Consider the following 17,301-nt stretch of genomic DNA (forward strand, 5'->3'; position numbering starts at 1 on the left):
CCGTGCCCTCTGCTGTAGGCTCCTGAAGGCACAGTGGGGCTGCCGTGCTCGCCCGGATGTGACCTTGGTAGCCGTGGGAGACTTGAGGGTCTGCGAGGCTTGTCCAGGCCCCCATGATGGAGCCAGGGGCTGTGGGCACGCCAGGAGCAGGTGGGCTGTACCCCTTCTTCCTTCAACCAGCAGAGCTCCCAAAGCTGAAATTGCATTTTCCTTTTTAAAATTCAGTTGTATTTCTTTTTAAAGTAATAGCTTTAATGAGATATAATTCACATACCATAAAACTCACACTCTTGAGGTGTGAAATTGAGGGACATTTGGTATAGCTGTGCAGTCATCACCACTAATTCTGGAATAGTTTGATTACCCACTGAAAATACCCTGTCTCACTCCCAGCCACTCCCCAACCCTAGGTCCCCCGGCCCTAGACAACCCCTAATCTGCTGTCTGTCTGTCGATCTGCCTGTTCTGGACGTGTCATAGACATGGAATCACATGTCACAGACATGGAATCACACAGTATGTGGCTTCTCGTGTCTGGCTTCTTTCATTTAGCAGAATATTTTTTGAGGTTTATCCGTGTTATGCCGTGAGTACTTGACTCCTTTTCACTCCTGAATAGCATTCTGTTTTCTGAATGTAACGTATTTTGTATTCGCTCATCAGTTGATGGGTAGCTGACCTGTTTTCAGTTTTTGGCTGCTGTGAGTGATGATTCCGTGTCCATTCGTGTACACGTTTCTGTATGCACATCTCTTTTTAAATCGCTTGCATGCAAGAGTAGCATTTTCCACTGATAACTTCTCAACTAGCATTTTTCTGTGACATATCATATGCTGTGTTTAGTCACTCGGTCGTGTCCGGCTCTGCTGCCCCCTGGCCTGTATCCCACCAGGCTCTTCTGTCCATGGGATTCTCCAGGCAAAAATACTTGAGTGGGTTGCTGTGCCCTGTTTCAGGGGCTCTTTCCCACCCAGGAATTGAACCTGATGTCCTGCAGCGCAGGCAGATTCTTTGCCAGCTGAGCTACCAGGGAAGCCCGTGTCACAGAGGTGGCGTATCTGCGTTTGGAATAAACACACATCTCTTTTGTGTTACCACCATCAAGGCCGAGAGGAGCCTCACAGGAGCTTCCTGAATACGCGGGCAGCTGCGTGTTATTTCCCATTCTGCCTGCACTGAGTTCACATGTGTTCTTTATGTGTGACCTCTCCCCCCAGGAGAGAAGCTGCTTTTCTCTGCTGGACATCACGGCCAGTTGGCCCCAGTGGCTCTTCGTGCTGATACTGGAAGGCGTCTGGCTGGCCTTGACCTTCTTCTTACCGGTTCCCGGGTGCCCCACGTGAGGAGCCCTGCGGGGAACCCCGTTTGCACGTCCCTTTATGCCAGCTCGGAGCCTCCGGGTTCCAGCTGTCAGCCTGCCCATGTCGGGACCTCCTTCCTCTCTGTTCTCCTTGAAGACTCCCTGGTGTTGGGGCCGGGGAGGAGGGGGGTGGAATGCGTGTCCAGAGGCCCGTGTCCAGCAGGTCTCCCAGGGTCAGCGGGAGGGGGGATGGACTTTGGGTCTCAGCCCCTTTCTCACCCCTGGGGCGGCCAGGGAGTCAGGGGCTTTGCAGGGGGTGTGCACAGCACTCAGGGCTGGTGGGAGTTGGCGGTGCTCTGGGGGTGTGGTAGGCACGCACACTGCCCGTGTGCAGCCCTCCCCCCTTGCCTGGCGGGTGAAGCCCGTGTTCTCACCTCCTTAGCGGTTACCTGGGGCCCGGAGGCATTGGAGACGGGGGCAGGTACCGGAACTGCACGGGCGGCGCCGCGGGCTACGTGGACCGCCTGCTCCTGGGCGGCCAGCACCTCTACCAGCACCCTTCTTCCGCTGTGAGTGGGCGCCGCCTGGCCGGGATGGACCCTGAGGGGCGGAAAGGGGGCGGCCAGCCCCCAGCTGCAGCCGTGGAGTAGACGGGGGCAGAGCCAAGCTGTGTCTGAAGTTGGCTGACCTGAGAGACTCACTGTACCGTTGGTCGTGGGCGGTGTGTTTCTTTGGCTTTTAAAGTGAGGCTGCCTGGCACCAGGCGTGCGCGAGGTGCTTTCCTGTGGGTCTCAGGTCCCGGGCAGGGTGGGCGGTTCCAACAGGGGAGGTCTGGTGGGCAGCGCTTTGGGATCAGCACGTGTGGGGCTGGAGGAAGCAGGACCGAGCAGGGGGACTGTCACGCAGACCGCGCTGGTGTCCTGGGGGCTGGGACGGCCCCTCAGAGGTGTTCTCAGTGGGGTGGGTGTGGGACCAGGCCCTTGACATCCCCGGTGGGAAGTGGGTGGCCCAGCAAGGGGGTGACTCCCGAGAGTTGGCTCCCTTCAGGGACGAACCCAGGAGCAGCTGAGAGCTTTCTGCCGTTACTACTTCAGCATGCTCTCCTCCCCAGAGGGGTGGGACAAGCTGGGGCGGGAGAGCTTGTTGATGCCCCCAGCATCCATGACAATAACTGGCTCCAAACTTCTGCCTTTTCTACAATAACCATTTCTTTTGTAATGAAATAATACAAATGTATTTTTAAATGTTATTTGCCTTGAAAGAGGAAAGGAAGAACTCAGTGCCACAATAGGCTTGATCCCAAAGGATAAACCTGAAAAGTAAAAGATAACATACTGTTTGAAGCTGGCTAGGGACGCATTGTGTCAGGGGCATGGGTCCCAGCACCATCTGCTGGACCACCTGGGGTCAAGGTGGCTGCCCTGCACCGGGGCTCACTGCGTTTCCTTCCAGAGTGTCACAGCACACACTTTTTTGGCCAGAAGTATGCTGGCCACAAGTTGGCAGTGAATTTCTGCAGCGAAACCAAAAACATTGACTGCTGGGGTGTCGTGAAGTTTGTGTTTCGTCTGCGAGTTGTTTGTGTGTGCTTTCCGGTCGGTTAGTGAGTCCTATCTTCTCGTCCTGTTCAGGTGCTTTACCACACCGAGGTGGCCTATGACCCAGAGGGCATCCTGGGGACCATCAACTCCATCGTGATGGCGTTTTTGGGAGTTCAGGTATTTATTCATTTCACGAGAGTGTGTGTTCTGACAGTTTATGACTCATCACTCATCCGCATGTCCATTTGACTAAAAGAGGTCATTGGACGCACAATCTTCTGTGTAGTTGAGGCCTAATAAATTCTGCTTCTGTTTGACAGATCGTCACAACTAGAGGGTGCTAAAAGTTAGCACGCTCATATAGTTAGGTGCTACTCCGGTAGTCTCAGAAGTTATTACTCATGTGGCTCGTCTCGGCCGTGGGAACAGCAGCCCCAGGGTGAGAGGTGTCCCTGCTGGGCTGGACCGCGTCTGGAAAGTCACCTGTCACCTTTCGTATGGACGACACACAGTTTCAGATTATGCATACCCTGTGCCTGAGCCAGTACCCGTGGCTCTTGGTTTCTCTCAGAGACAGTTATGTTAAGATTCTGAGCAGCCCAGACTTTCCTTCCTGAAATTCTCCTGATTTGGTGTCGGGAACCATTATTTGAGAGGAGATGACTAGGAGGGGAAAGACCACGTACCCCTTCCTGGGGGACCTCTGTGACGCTGAAACTGTTCTGTGTGTGGCTACAGAGTCCTCCAGATGCGGCGGAACTGGTTTTTTATTTCATTTAAATTTACACTTGAATAGTCACAGGTGGCCAGTGGCTCCCGTGTGGGGCAGTGTGGGTCTGCAGTGTTCACATTTTGGTGGTTCAGTAATTTCTTGGGTAGAGATGCTGCCTACTGTAGAGTTAACATTGCTGCTTTTATTTGTAAATGCATTTAATCCCCCGTATGCTCTCCAGGTAAATCTGTGCATGCCCTAACTCCTGTAAGGAGTGCTGACCACCACCCATGCCTGGACCCTGCATACCCACTGGCCGTCCGGGGAGTGTTTCTGTACCCCATGTGCTTCAATAGCATTTATATAAGTTAATAGCACACAAATAAGTTAATTCACATAAGGCTCCAAGAACAGGACATTTTAGTTTTAGCTCTTATAAATTATTGTTAACACTTTTTGTTCAGTGTTTTCAGAAAATCCTAATTTGGGGGGTGGTTTATGCAAAGTGCAGATTTTTCTGTTTTTAAAGTGTTCCCTGCCTCTGGGTCCACACTGCCTCTGTCCCTCTTCTCTACCCCTGACAGACGGGGCCATCCAGCAGCCCAGCCTGAGCTGGTCCCTGGTGACATGGCGGAGGGGAGTGACTTTCCTTGGCTGCCATCGCCTGTGGGAGAAGGCTCGTTCCGCCTGCTCCCTCCTTCCCACCTCTGACCCCCTTGGCCTTTCTGAACCACCTGCAGCCCAGCAGGGCGGCTGTGTGCTTTCACCGTGTGACACTGCGTGCCTGCTGTTCCAGGCTGCCCAACACTGTTCCTGCCTCGCGCTCGTGGCCTCAGCCCGGCAGCGCGTCCTCTGCGTGGCCCCCTCCCCAGTGGTCCCTGTGCCTCTGTTCCCCACTAGCCAAGGGCAGGGGACCATTCATTCCCTGGTAACCGCAGTGCTTGCAGGCGAGTCTGTCCTGGAACACTGGGTGCCTATGAAATAAGAATTTGATATTCAAGAACCAGCTGGTTCTCTTGGTCATGCTGCATTTTCTTCCCCAGGCAGGGAAGATACTCCTGTATTACAAGGACCAGACCAGAGGCATCCTAATCAGATTCGCTGCCTGGGGTTGTCTTCTTGTAAGTCACCCCCTCCCTCACTGAAGTTCCTTCCCTTCACACATTCACGTTTCAAAGAAAGAAAACAGTTAGCCCTGGGGTCACAGCTGTCAGACTGGAACATTCTTCACTTCATCATCCCGAGGCCTAAATGCTCAGATTGGTTTACTTATAAGTCTCTTTAAGGAAGTCAGTGAACCCGTGAGGAAACGGAGTGGAGGGGTAGATTCTGGGGGGCCTTTGCCAGCAGGACCTGGCCCCCGATAGCAGGTCGGCATGTGGCAGAAGAGAAGCCTGGCGTTCCTCTCCCCTCTGACCCTGTGGTCGTGTTTCCTCCGAGGATTCACTCCAGCTGATCAGGGCGGTGCTGAGAAGGCGCTTTGTGGAGTGTTTTTAGCTCTGTATCTTGTTTATGTATGTGATTATTTTTGTTCTGGCTGTGCTGGGCTCTCATTGCTGTGCTCAGGCGTTTCTCTAGGTGTGGCAGGTGGCGCTGCTCTAGTTAGCGTCTTGTCGCGGGGCCTCCTCTCGTTGCAGAGCACTGGCCCTGGGGTGCACGGGCTCCATCGCGGTGCGCGGGCGCCCTGTCGCAGTGCGCGGGCTTAGTTGCTCTGTGGCACGTGGACTCTGCCCGGACCAGGGATTGAACCTATGTTCCCTGCATTGCAAGGCCAATTCGTAACCACTGGACCACCAGGGCAGCCCATACTGATACATCTTAAACATGTTTTTCTAGTTAAAAGAGTAAAACAGAGGGCACACTTTTCAGCTTTCCCTAAGCAAGGAAGTCACTCCTGGTTTTCAGTTTGGAACCACCGTTGTTTCTGGAGATGACAAAAAAAACTTGTAACATCTTTCTCCCCACCCCACCCCCGCCTCCAGGGGCTTGTTTCTGTGGCTCTGACGAAAGCATCTGAAAATGAAGGCTTTATTCCAGTAAACAAAAACCTCTGGTAGGTGCAGAAGCCCCGCTGTCGTTACACCTGGTGGGGAGGGGGGTGGCGGGCATCCGTGGCGCTCCCCCAAGCCCTGAGACGCCTGCTGTCCCCCAGGTCCGTCTCCTACGTCACCACGCTGAGCTCCTTGGCCTTCCTCATCCTGCTGGCCCTCTACCCCGTGGTGGATGTCAAGGGACTGTGGACGGGAGCCCCGTTCCTCTACCCGGGTGAGCCCCCCAGCCCCAGGCCGCCCAGAGGAGGGCACTCAGAGGACCGGCTGGAGGCCGCGAGTGGCCGGTGCAGAGCGTGTCCCGGGGGCCCCAGGCAGGCATCACTAGCTCTGTTCCCAGGCAGCCCCCCATTTTACCGTTTCGTTTGTGGGGTCGTAAACGCACCCGACTGGCCACCTCAGGCAGGTCATTGGTTGCGGGCACTTCAGAAAAGGGGCTGTGCCTTCTCCTGGAACACCCCCCCACACACATGCACCCTGGAGATGACGCGTGAGTGATGCTGTGTGGAGGTGCCGCCCGGGGACGCTGGGGGCGGTTTAGACGCGCTTCTGCCCACAGAGGCGGCAGGCGATTTCAGTGACTCATTTCAGCCCCAAGTCTAGTAACAGCTACTCTCTCTGGTCCTCGGATTTTCTGGGTAGAGAAAGTAAGTTAATATTTCTGACTTTCAGGTTTAGTATTCCAGAGTCACACTTAACAAAAGGAGTATTTTCTAACTTCTGGATGTGATTTACACTCAAATCTCTTAACATACCCATCCCTTATAGTTTTGGGCCATAGCCGATAGCAGAAGTGGGTGCTTTTTCTCTTTTCCCACTGAACCAAAGTCCAGCGTCCAGAGTTAGGTGGATGACCAGCTGTGTCTCCCCAGGGATGAACTCGATCCTGGTGTACGTGGGCCACGAGGTCTTCGCCAGCTACTTCCCCTTCCAGTGGAAGCTGGGGGACCAGCAGTCGCACAAGGAGCACCTCGTGCAGAACACGGTCGCCACCGCCCTGTGGGTGCTCATCGCCTACGTCCTCTATAAGAAGAAGGTGTTCTGGAAAATCTGAGGCCCCAGCCGAGATGCGTTCCTGGCAGAACCACTGGGCCCCGGGGATCACTGACCGGAGTCCTTGCTTACAAAACAGATGGGCTGTGTGTTTCCCGGTTGCAGGGGCAATGCGGACATGCTCAGGCTGGTCGACTGGGACACAGCTTGTCCAACTCGGCCTCTGCACGCAGAACTCAGGCAGCTGACCCGCCATGGTCTCTTCGCTCCATCTGCTGGGTGGACAGCTGCCTCTGGAACTTCATTCTCAGGATGTGTGGCTGAACTTTTCCCGAGGGATGGCCAGGCGCCTTTGCTTCTGTGCCGGATGAAGCCGCCTCGGGTCTGCTTTCCCTGACCGTGTTTCTGCAGCCTTGTCTTCCCACACTTGTCCACGGAGACCAAGACGCCACCATCGCTGCCGTGTCTGACTGTGAAGCTCACTGGGTGTCACGGACAGTAACATAGTCTACTATATTTTGGTTACGTAGTTTAATATTCTAAGAAAGTCCAAGTAATATCCTTTCAGATCCGTAAGGTATGGGTGGGTCCAAAAAAATGCCTTTCCCTCAGAAGCCATGTTCTGCATTTCCCCACTTGAAAAATAAGTGAAACTGTAGACGTGTGATTCCTGGCCCCCCTCGCCAGCAGTTACCTACCTAGGCACCTCCCTGAGCTCATCACCTCTCCATCTGTCTGCCCACCCGCCTCCCACCCGTCCGTCTCTGGAGGGGAGGGTCCCCCGAGCCATCCTCTGTCTCTAGGAAGAGAGGAGCCCGTGTGCTCTGCCATCCCCACTGGGCAGGTCCTCTCCAGCCCCTGGACCCAGTGGGGTGGGAGGCATCAGTGGCTTTCCTGAAATCCTTAGAAGAGATCATTTTGTTACCGAAAATGCTTCAAAATAAATGATGTTTAAAAAGCTCTCACTGGAGTGACTTTTTTCAGAATGACCCTCCACAGTGGAGGCAGCTTGCCCACTTGGAATCACCAAACTAAAGAGTCGCTTGTCGGGTGTGAAGGCGGAGAACACAGAGGACCAGCACTCCCATGATGCCATGTCCTGCGTCCAGGGCTTCTCCGTGGCAGAAAGGTTGTGCTGTGGAGCATCCTCGCGTGATGAGGTGGGCTCACCTCAGCCCGCCCCCCGGCGTCAGCTGTCGCCCCGTGGATGGCGTATTTTCCAACTACCCCATCTCTGCACCAACTTACATCCCAACTTGTACCTGCCCAAGGATGCCTCCACCTGCACGACCTCCAGCATCCGGGCACCCCCTGCCCCTTGCCCAAGGACGCCTCCACCTGCACGACCGCCAGCATCCAGGCACCCCCTGCCCCCTGCCCGAGGACGCCTCCACCTGCACGACCGCCAGCATCCGGGCACCCCCTGCCCCTTCTTCCGCAGAACTTTATATATCTTGGGCTGCCTGAGCTCTGCACACACCTGACCCTCCGTCTCGGCTTCACCCGCCTTCCCTCCTGTCTGCCCCTTTCCCGTGTTCAGTCGTTGCAGAGTCTTACCAGTTTTGTCTCTGGCTCCCACCCAGAAGTCCTCGTTTGCACAGTCACCGCCTGCTACTCTTGCCCAGATTCTTGGAATCGTTTTTGAACTGGCCTCCCTCCCTGGGTCCCTCCTGTAAAGTCACTGTCCACTGCCCCAGGCTGTGCTGCATCTCACTGTTGGAGAGGCCCAGGCAGCATCGTGGAGTGGGCTGTGCTGGGAGGAGGTGGACAGCTTGTCAGAAGGAGAACGTGAGCAGTGTAGGTGGGAAACTGCCATTATCGTGTCCCCTCTCCGTGGAAACCCAGGGCTGCCCCTCAATCCTGTTCACCGTATCTGTTCCCACAGTATCAGAACCAGGTTCCTGTTACCCTTTGGGGGTGTAGCCAACTGTCAGCCCTGGGTGGTGGAAATTCAGAAACTGAGGCACTTGGATGACCTGTTTGCAGAGTTGACTGACATTTTTTCACAAGGCCTGATCAGCTAGTTCATAGAGCTGTGATTGCTTTAATTTTCTAACAATAAAAGCCTTTTTGCAGTTGAGGGGGGGGAAATGGATACTTCATAAAGCAGTGTTGCTGTGCTTAGTTGCTCAGTTGTGTCTCTTTGTGTGTGACTGTAGCCCATCAGGCTCCTCTGTCTATGGGATTCTCCAGGCAAGAATACTGGAGTGGGTGGCCAAGCGCTCCTCCAGGGGGATCTTCCTGACCCAGGGATCAAACCCGTGTCTCCTGTGTCTCCTGCACTGGCAGGCAGATTGAGTCATGGGGGAAGCTCTCAGATCAAGTGCCCTCCTTGCAAGAACTTCCCCTGGAGCTGGAACGGCGCTGTGGGCGGGCAAAACCGTCCCTGGCTGAGCCCAGAGCATCTTCCTGGCTTCCTCCCAGCCCTTGGATCCGCTTCCTAGTTCCAGCCCCACTGCCCACCTCCTCAGGGTGCCAGGCCTCTGGCCTCTGACTGTGACTAGTCGTCCTGGTCTACTTTTTTCTTCTTCATTCTCTCCTGTTGGCACCTGAGCTCTCACATTTGTCCCTTGCCTCTAGGGCACCTTCTCTCATCTCTTAGTCTTATCCCAAAGTAATATTTTTTTCCTCTTGGTCCTCTAATATGTGACTGGGGTCAACCTCGCAGCATTTATCACTTTCTGCCCTGCATGACAGCCATCTGGGTACTGGACTGGCCTCCTGCGCTAGACCATGAGCTCGTGGAGGGTGAGGCCTCGCCCATCTGCACGTTCTTCAAGTGCAGACGCAGTGCCCCGCACCCCGTGCCCGTGTGGAGCAGGTGCCAAATCAACATTTGTGGAAGCAAAGCAGCGGTGGTGGGTGTGTCCTTAATCTAAGTGCTGATAAAATTCAGCGTATACCTGGCATGCACGTGTGTGTGCACAGAGGTGAGGGGCAGTCCTTTCTGAGGAGGCCCCTCTCTGGCAGGGCACCTTTGTGGGTGCTTACAGCTGTGTCCCCCCGAGTCTCAGCAGGTGTGGCTGAGCAGGGCCCCTTGCAGAGGCAGTGCCCCCAACTGGGGAGAACGCCAGTTATGGTGTCTTGAGCTTGAAAGCACAGGAACTCCAGCTCCAGCTAGGTTAGCAGGAGAGCATCACCCAGAAGTATTCCTGGGGCGACCAGGCCCCAGTTCAACCCCGAGGCCCAGATGCTGCCCCATCGCCATCAGGATGGCTGCACGCACTCGGCTGCACACACTCAGCTCCACGCGGGAGGGAGCAGGCGTTCCCTCGGTGGCAACTAATGTTATTGGCTGGAAAACCCTCCCCAGATTCTGCAAGACCAGACATGACAGGGAGCTTAGCCTGGCTGGGCCTGGGCTGAGTGGGGACAGCTGGCATCTCCCTGGGGAGGGGTGGGGACGCCCCTGGGCAGTGCTGGCTGCAGAAAACACCCGTCACAGGGCATCTTTGGGGGAAGTCGGGTGGAATCCTTGAGTAACAAAGCAACATGCTGTTCTGTACCGGGGCCATCGTAACCTAACATCGTGTCTTCATTTGCGCCACATATATTCCTAATTCCTCTTTATAATAGAAGTTAGTAAGTTGCTGTTCTTATACTTTGCCTCCCTTCACTCTGGCCCATAAAAGGCCTCTTTCATGAATGCACAGTAATCGAGTTTGTGTCACCCAGTATCAGCTTAAATAAAAGTCAACATACTAGCTTTTATTTTTCCTTTAATGTCATCCCAAATAAACAGGAGTGCCAAACGGACTTTGAGAAATTTTCTCAACATCTCAAAGTGCCTTTCAGAAGAGGTTTCCATCAACTGTAAAAATCCAGGGGAAGAGCTTTAAAAAAAATCCTAAGCAGTAGAGCCACAGCCCTAGAACAATGCAGTGCAGGTTTTAAACACAACTTTTGTTTAAGAGTTTGAAATTAGGCGGGAAAACACACGGCCAGTGGCGGTCTTCAGTTGTGTGTTTGTGTAACCTCTTTTCACGGATGAGGCAAGCCAACATTTTTCTCCCCATAATCAGTTTTTCTTGGGCATTCCCATACATTGTTTTTCTCTTACATTGTTTGCTAAATGCATTTCCAAATTCAGAGTTGATTAGACATGCTACACATTTGCATCGTGTCATAAGATGCCTCTGACTCCATAACGCCTGATTTAATTGCGGATGTGCAGACTTGCAGAAGCAGCCAGCCTCCCGGCTCTCCTTGGCAGAACCCAGCCTGAGCACAGCTGTCAGGACAGCTGGCCTCCGTCTCAGGGGGCTGAGCACATGGCTTCCCACAGAGTCTGTTACCATCTCAGGGCCAGTGGGATTCTGTCCTGATCTCCAGGACTTTCTCTACAGAGGTCAGTTCTGTTTTTCCCACCTTTCATGGCTGTTCTTTGTTGCATTTTATCTTGCCAGTGGTCATACCTTTCCACTTTGATACATAAGAAATTTTCTTCTGATTAAACTCCATATGTTGCTTGGCTTGTTAAGTGGTGTGTGTGCGCCAAGTCCCTTCAGTCATGCCTGACTCTGTGACCCCATGGACTGTATCCTGCCAGGCTCCTCTGTCCATGGGATTCTCCAGGCAAGAATGTTGGAGTAGGTTGCCATTTCCTCCTCCAGGGGACCTTGCCGACCCAGGGACCCCTCATCTTCCTTTTTTGCTGGGCTTTTTTCTAGCTGCAGAGGGCGGGGACTACTCTTCGCTGTGGTGCTTGCGCTTCTCACTGCGATGCTTCTCTTGTTGCGACTCCCAGGCTTTAGAGCACGGGCTCAGTGGCGGTGACACACGGGCTTAGTTGCTCCCTGGGGATTGCTGGGTCATATGGTAGCTCTATTTTTAGTTTTTTAAGGAGCCTCCACACTGTTCTTCATAGTGGCTGCACTAATTTACATTCCTACCAACAGGGAGGAGGGTTCCCTTTTCCTCACCCTCTCCAGCACTTATATGTAGACTTTTTGATGAGGGCCATTCTGACTGGTGTGAGGTGACACCTCATTGTAGTTTTGATTTGCATTTCCCTAATAATATGTGATATCGAGCATTTTTTCCATGTGCTTCTGGGCCATCGGTCATCTTTGGAGAAATGTCTGCCTGGTTTTTGACTGGGTTATGTGATTTGATATTAAGTTGTGTGAGGTGTCTCTATATTTTGAAGATTGTCAGTTGTTATCATTTGCAAATGTGTTCTCTGGGATATCTTTTCCTCCTGTTTATGGTTTCCTTTTGTGTGCAAAAAGTTTTAATTAGGTCTCATTTGTTTTTGTTATTCTAGGATATAGATCCAAAAGGTATTGCTGGGATTTATGTCAAAGAATGTTCCGCCTATATTTCCCTCTGAGAGTTCTATAGTATCTGGTCTTACATTTGGGTCTTTAATCTGTTTTGAGTTGATATTTGTATATGATGTTAAGAATGTTCTGACTTTGCTCTTCTACGTGTAGCTGTCCAGCTTTCCCAGCACCACATATCAAAGAGACTGCCTTTTTTCCATTTCATATTCTTGCCTCCTTGGTCATAGATTAACCATAGGTGCACGGGCTTATTTCCGGGCTTTGTATCCTGTACCATTCATTGATCTTGTGTGTCTGTTTCTTTGCCAGCACCATACTGTTTTGATGACTGTAGCTTTGTAGTATAGTCTCGTCAGGGAACTAGATTCCTCTAGCTCTATTTTTGTTTCTTATGATGGCTTTGGCTTATTTGGGTGGGGTCTTGTGTGTTTCCATACAAGTTTTTAATGCTTTTGTTCTAGTTTTGTGGAAAAGTGCCATTGGTAATCTGATAGGGATTGCATTGAATCTGTAGATTGTCTTGAGCAGTATGGTCATTTTTAAAAAATATTTTAAAAAACACTTGTTTGTTTGGCTGTGTTAGGTCTTAGTTGGGCTCATGCAGTGAGTAGGCTTAGCTGTCCTGTGGCATGCAGGATCTTAATTCCCCAACCAGGGACCGAACCTGTGTCCCCTAGCATTGCAAGGTGAATGCTTAACCCCTAGACCACCAGGGAAGCCCCTTTATATAAACTTCTTATGCAAAGTAATGAAGCCATGCTCTAGTCAGTCAGTCAGTTCAGTTGCTCAGTCATGTCCAACTCTGTGCAACCCCATGAATCGTAGCACACGAGGCCTCCCTGCCCATCACCAACTCCCAGAGATCACCCAAACTTATGCCCATTGAGTCGGTGATGCCATCCAGGCATCTCATCCTCTGTCGTCCCCTTCTCCTGTCCCAAATCCCTCCCATCAGAGTCTTCCAATGAGTCAACTCTTTGCATGAGGTGGCCAAAGTATTGGAGTTTGAGCTTCAACATCAGTCCTTCCAATGAACACTAAGGACTGATCTCATTTAGGATGGACTGGTTGGATCTCCTTGCAGTCCAAGGGACTCTCAGGAGTCTTCTCCAACACCACAGTTCAAAAGCATCATTTCTTCGGCACTCAGCTTTCTTCACAGTCCAACTCTCACATCCATACATGACCACTGGAAAAACCACAGCTCTTGACTAGATGACCTTTGTTGGAAAAGTAATGTCTCTGCTTTTGAATATGCTATCTAGGTTGGTCATAACTTTCCTTCCAAGGAGCAAGCGTCTTTTAATTTCATGGCTGCAGTCACCATCTGCAGTGATTTTGGAGCCCTCCAAAATAAAGTCTGACAGTTTCCATTGTTTCCCCAACTATTTGCCATGAAGTGATGGGACTGGATGCCATGATCTTTGTTTTCTGAATGTTGAGCTTTAAGCCAACTTTTTCACTCTCTAGAGGGTTGACCAAAACTGGTGACTAACAAGTTCCTGAGTTTCTCTCACAGGACTCCAGTGAAAGGAACACGTTAAAACTGCTCCACTTGTGGCCTGTTTTCCCTCAACATGCCCAGTTTGGTTATCTGTTTTCTGTTCCTCGTCTTTAAATGCACAGCCTCCTGGCCTCTTGCAGCCCAGGAGCCTGGAGTTAGCTCCTGCCCAGCACAAGGCAGCTGAGCCTGGTTGGGACCCGCAACCCTGAAGGTGGGGCCGTGTGGGGTCCCTGTGAATGGCCCTCTGCTATCAGAAGCCTGTACCCTCAGGTCGCTCTCGGGGCCTCTGGTGGGAATGTGCCACAACAGGAGCCGAGGTGCCCCCACACAGAAGAGCCATCGCTTCACCTGTCCCCGTGCCTGCGGCCGCCCTGCTCACACTACAGTGCCCCTCACCCTTGGCGGGCGGCTCCGAGGCTTGTTCTCCTGCCTCACCTGGCTGCAGACTGCCGCACCTGGCATCTGGCTTGCTGCACGTGCAGCCAGTGGACCCGCTTCGCCAGCAGTGACTGAACTTCTTAGCTCTTTCATTCTACAGGCTCCCGCGCAACAACTGTTCATGCGATGCTCACCTGAGATATTTCGGAAACGGGGACAGAAACCAACCGGACACCAGTGTTGGACTTAGAGGCAGGAAGCCCTGGTCCCAAGCTCGTCCCTCTCCATCTTTACAACCACCCGGGGGAAAGGGCCAGTGCCTGCTCCCACGGCACGCCTGAGGCAGAGGCAGGAACTCATCCCTGGTACTCGGAAAGGAGAGGCCAGCTGGAGCTGGGCTGGTGGGTAGGCCCTCTGGCTCTGGGCGTCAGCGGCCTGGGGACTGCAGGGCCAGGGAGGCGTCCTCCACACCCTTCGTGGGCCTCTGGGCAGGACCCCACCCTGACCCCCACAGCACCTTCAGTGGAAGTTCACTCTCGTTCATTCTGGCATGAAGGTTTTCAGTATTAAAACTTGCTGAAGGAAAAGGTCTAGGTGTTGATACCTAATAGTCACCAAAGCCTAACTGTGCGAAAGAAAATCTTGAGGTCGTGGAATGAAATGTCTTTCTAAATAAAAGACACTCTTGTTCATACACTTATAAGAATTAAAAAGTAAAAACAAACACCCCAATTTATTTACAAAACAAGTTCTTTTGTTTTACAAAAATTACCCCAAAAAGTGACAAAAATAGAAATAGCTTCTCAGACTCTTGGGAACTACTTCTAAGTGACCGAGGCGTCAGAACCCGGAGGCTCCCTTCCCGGGAGGGCCCTCAGGCCAGGGTCTGGAGCAGCAGGATCTTCTCGTTGACGCAGAACCTGTGCAGCACCAGCATCAGGCTCTCCCCGCAGCGGGACACCTGGCGCTCCATGGCCAGGCGGAAGTCCTCCTTCACGCCCTTGGTGATGCCCCGGGTGACCGTGTGGTGCCTGGCGGGGCGGCGACAGGGAGACAAACGGACGGTTGGTTAGCACGGCTGCACAGGTCCGCCGTCCCGGGGCAGAACAGCCTGCCTCAAACCTAGCGGAGAGCTTTGGAAAGAAAAACGCCCTGACCAAACAGCACCCCCCGCCCGGTTCTCCTCGGAAAGACTCAGAAGCGGAGCGTCACCTTCCCCACTCGGAACAAGGCTGTTCTGCATGCCTGAGCAGGTCCAGCGAGACGCCGCCTGCCTGACTCTGGCTCCTGCAGCTCTGACAGTGGGCTCCCGACTCGCACACGGTTCGGTGACGCGGGGCTCACTGCTCAGGCCACACGGCTCTCAGGCCCAGCCAGGCTGGCCTCGGGGGGCAGGTCGCCCAGGCGGGGCTGCGGCTGTAACCCCCGGCTGGGGTCCCTGCACAGCCTGGGTCACCAACACGACTCTGCTCCCCGCGATGCCAGGCCTATGTGCAGGAAGCGGGCACAGCTGGGGTCCTGAGATGCAGGTCTGGCACGGACACAGGGGAGCAGAGTCCCTGAAGGAGAGCCTCCTCGAGGTCTGGGGGGGCCCAGGAGCCCTCGCTCGGGGAAGCACAGGCGGGTCGCTCAGGGTGCCCTGGAGGGTGTGCCTCAGAGAAGGGCGTCACAGAGGGACCCCGGACACCAACATGAAGAAAGGAAAAGAAACACCTAGCAAAGTTCAATGGGTTCAAGTCAGAGGAAAGGAGTTGTAACCACCTGCTGGGTGATGGGGCGGATTCAGACCAACACAAGGCACCCCCATCCCCATCCCTCTGCCTAACTCCCCTCAGACAGGCACAGGGATTTAAAACTAGACTTTGAGAGTACTAGCCAAAATTAAAAGGTTTGAGACCACTCTTAAAATGTTTCTGTTTTTAAAACCTGAATCATATAAAGTAAGAACAATAGAAGTGAAAAGCTGCAGTGTAACAGAAGGGGAAATAAAAAACCCAGGCTTAGTTAGAAGAGTGCTGTACTACACGCCACTCTACACGCCCGTGGGCAGCGAACAGAGCTGCACAGCACTCAACAGCACAGCCCAGACAAAACTCGGGGCTCCGGGGACACTTCTAGCCGGGTCCGGCGGCTGGCCTCGGCAGGGAGGACAAAGGGTCAGTAAGCCCCACTGGGGGCACAAACAGCCCCTCTGTGCTACCCTGAGATGCAGCTCTTGGGGGACCCAGCCTGCAGCCCTAAGCACCCGCCCTCTGACCCAGTGAAAGACACTGGTGTTTGCAGACCCTGAGTGAAGGGCATGGGTGCCTCCAACCAAAGGCTCCCCTTCATGCTGGTAATCACAAAACGCCGTGTGCCGCTGGGCATGGGCCCAAGGCCAGACTGTTTCCATACATGAAGAGCAGTACAACTCGATTATATTTCTATCAGCGTTTCTATTGCTCTGGTAAGTTTGGATGAAGAGAATGAATTAACTTTTGTGGTTTAAGACCAGGATAAACCACTTAATAAATGTGGTGTCCTGCCTACCAGTTATTTTCAATTCAGAAAGGTGAGGTCAGTGTCAGGAAAATAACTCTGCTAAAGCCAGCTCATTGAGGCCGAACCCTCAACCCTGGGCATGAATTTGGAAATCCCATAATAAAAATTTACTTCTGAGTTTCTCTATCCTTAAACATTCATCACCAAATGCCTTAGGTTTTATGAAGAGAGTCGTAGTTCAGTGCCTGATCTGATGTGTGCTTAATCTGACACACTTTCATATAATGTTCACTTATTTCCAGATCCATAATGATTTTTAAATTGAACACAAAAACACTGGCAACTTATGGAAAAAATAAGAAATGTTAACAATATTACAACCAGATGGCTTGCCAAGGAATGCGGAACAAATTAAAAAATTAAATAAAGCATGAAAAAAGGGCACCGAGGAACGAAGAGCTGAAATCCATGGGCGGTAAGACATGTCAACAAACAGCACACTATGAGCAGGCGTGTCCGTGTGGTACCTGTCGGCAGTCTGTATGCTGGGCTGAAGCACAGGGAAGAATTCCTGCTGCAGTAACCCCATGGGAGGGCTAGAAGGCCTTTAAAAAACAGCAAACAGCGGCATTCAAACACCCACACCGACTCAGCCTGCACTTAAAAAACAACACTCCAGAGAAAACGCATGAGACGGGGGGAGGGGGCTGGCTGCACACGGCTGGCAGCCTTGGGCCTTGCGCGGAGGCTTCAGGAGGACGGGGCCCCTCAGCTGCACGTGCGCCCAGGCCCAGGCTCAGCTCACTGAGATCTGGTGTAGAAGGGGCACCGGGGAAGAGGCTGGTGCGGTGCCCCGAGACGGCCACAGAGGGCCAGGCCCCCACTCCTGTCGTGGCCAGGCCAGTCCCACAGAGCAACCTGGCGACGTTTCTGAACCATCGCTGATGGGACTGAAGCCCCATGTGTAAGAGGCCCTTCTTAGAAGGCGGACGGGACTGGCCGTGTTTTTGGTAAAGGCTGAGTTTAAAGTTCACAAGGTAGCGAGAAAAGGAATGGGAG

General features: G+C 52.9%; 2 protein-coding genes across 10 annotated transcripts in view; one reads left to right on the forward strand and one right to left on the reverse strand.

The window, feature by feature from the left end:
* The window catches only part of HGSNAT (heparan-alpha-glucosaminide N-acetyltransferase), a 32,409-nt gene extending 24,854 nt beyond the window's left edge, over positions 1 to 7,555 (forward strand). For all 4 annotated transcript variants that reach the window (XM_069572733.1, XM_069572735.1, XM_069572736.1 and 1 more), the window contains 7 exons: positions 1,218 to 1,339; positions 1,743 to 1,869; positions 2,932 to 3,018; positions 4,597 to 4,674; positions 5,536 to 5,606; positions 5,706 to 5,818; positions 6,474 to 7,555. In XM_069572733.1, the coding sequence (XP_069428834.1) occupies positions 1,218 to 1,339; positions 1,743 to 1,869; positions 2,932 to 3,018; positions 4,597 to 4,674; positions 5,536 to 5,606; positions 5,706 to 5,818; positions 6,474 to 6,655 (780 nt within the window). In that variant the 3' untranslated portion in view covers positions 6,656 to 7,555. The remainder of the gene's footprint in view (positions 1 to 1,217; positions 1,340 to 1,742; positions 1,870 to 2,931; positions 3,019 to 4,596; positions 4,675 to 5,535; positions 5,607 to 5,705; positions 5,819 to 6,473) is intronic.
* A 6,903-nt stretch (positions 7,556 to 14,458) lies between these two features.
* The window catches only part of INTS10 (integrator complex subunit 10), a 32,024-nt gene continuing 29,181 nt past the window's right edge, over positions 14,459 to 17,301 (reverse strand). For 3 of the 6 annotated variants that reach the window (XM_069572737.1, XM_069572740.1, XM_069572739.1), the window contains 2 exons: positions 16,770 to 16,847; positions 14,459 to 14,792 (listed from right to left, as the gene is read on the reverse strand). In XM_069572737.1, coding sequence (XP_069428838.1) covers positions 14,636 to 14,792; positions 16,770 to 16,847 — 235 coding nt within the window. In that variant the 3' untranslated portion in view covers positions 14,459 to 14,635. The remainder of the gene's footprint in view (positions 14,793 to 16,769; positions 16,848 to 17,301) is intronic. The other 3 variants (XM_069572738.1, XM_069572741.1, XM_069572742.1) reach the window with 1 other exon arrangement.

This window comes from Ovis canadensis, chromosome 26, assembly GCF_042477335.2.
Source record: "Ovis canadensis isolate MfBH-ARS-UI-01 breed Bighorn chromosome 26, ARS-UI_OviCan_v2, whole genome shotgun sequence".
Lineage (NCBI taxonomy): Eukaryota > Metazoa > Chordata > Mammalia > Artiodactyla > Bovidae > Ovis > Ovis canadensis.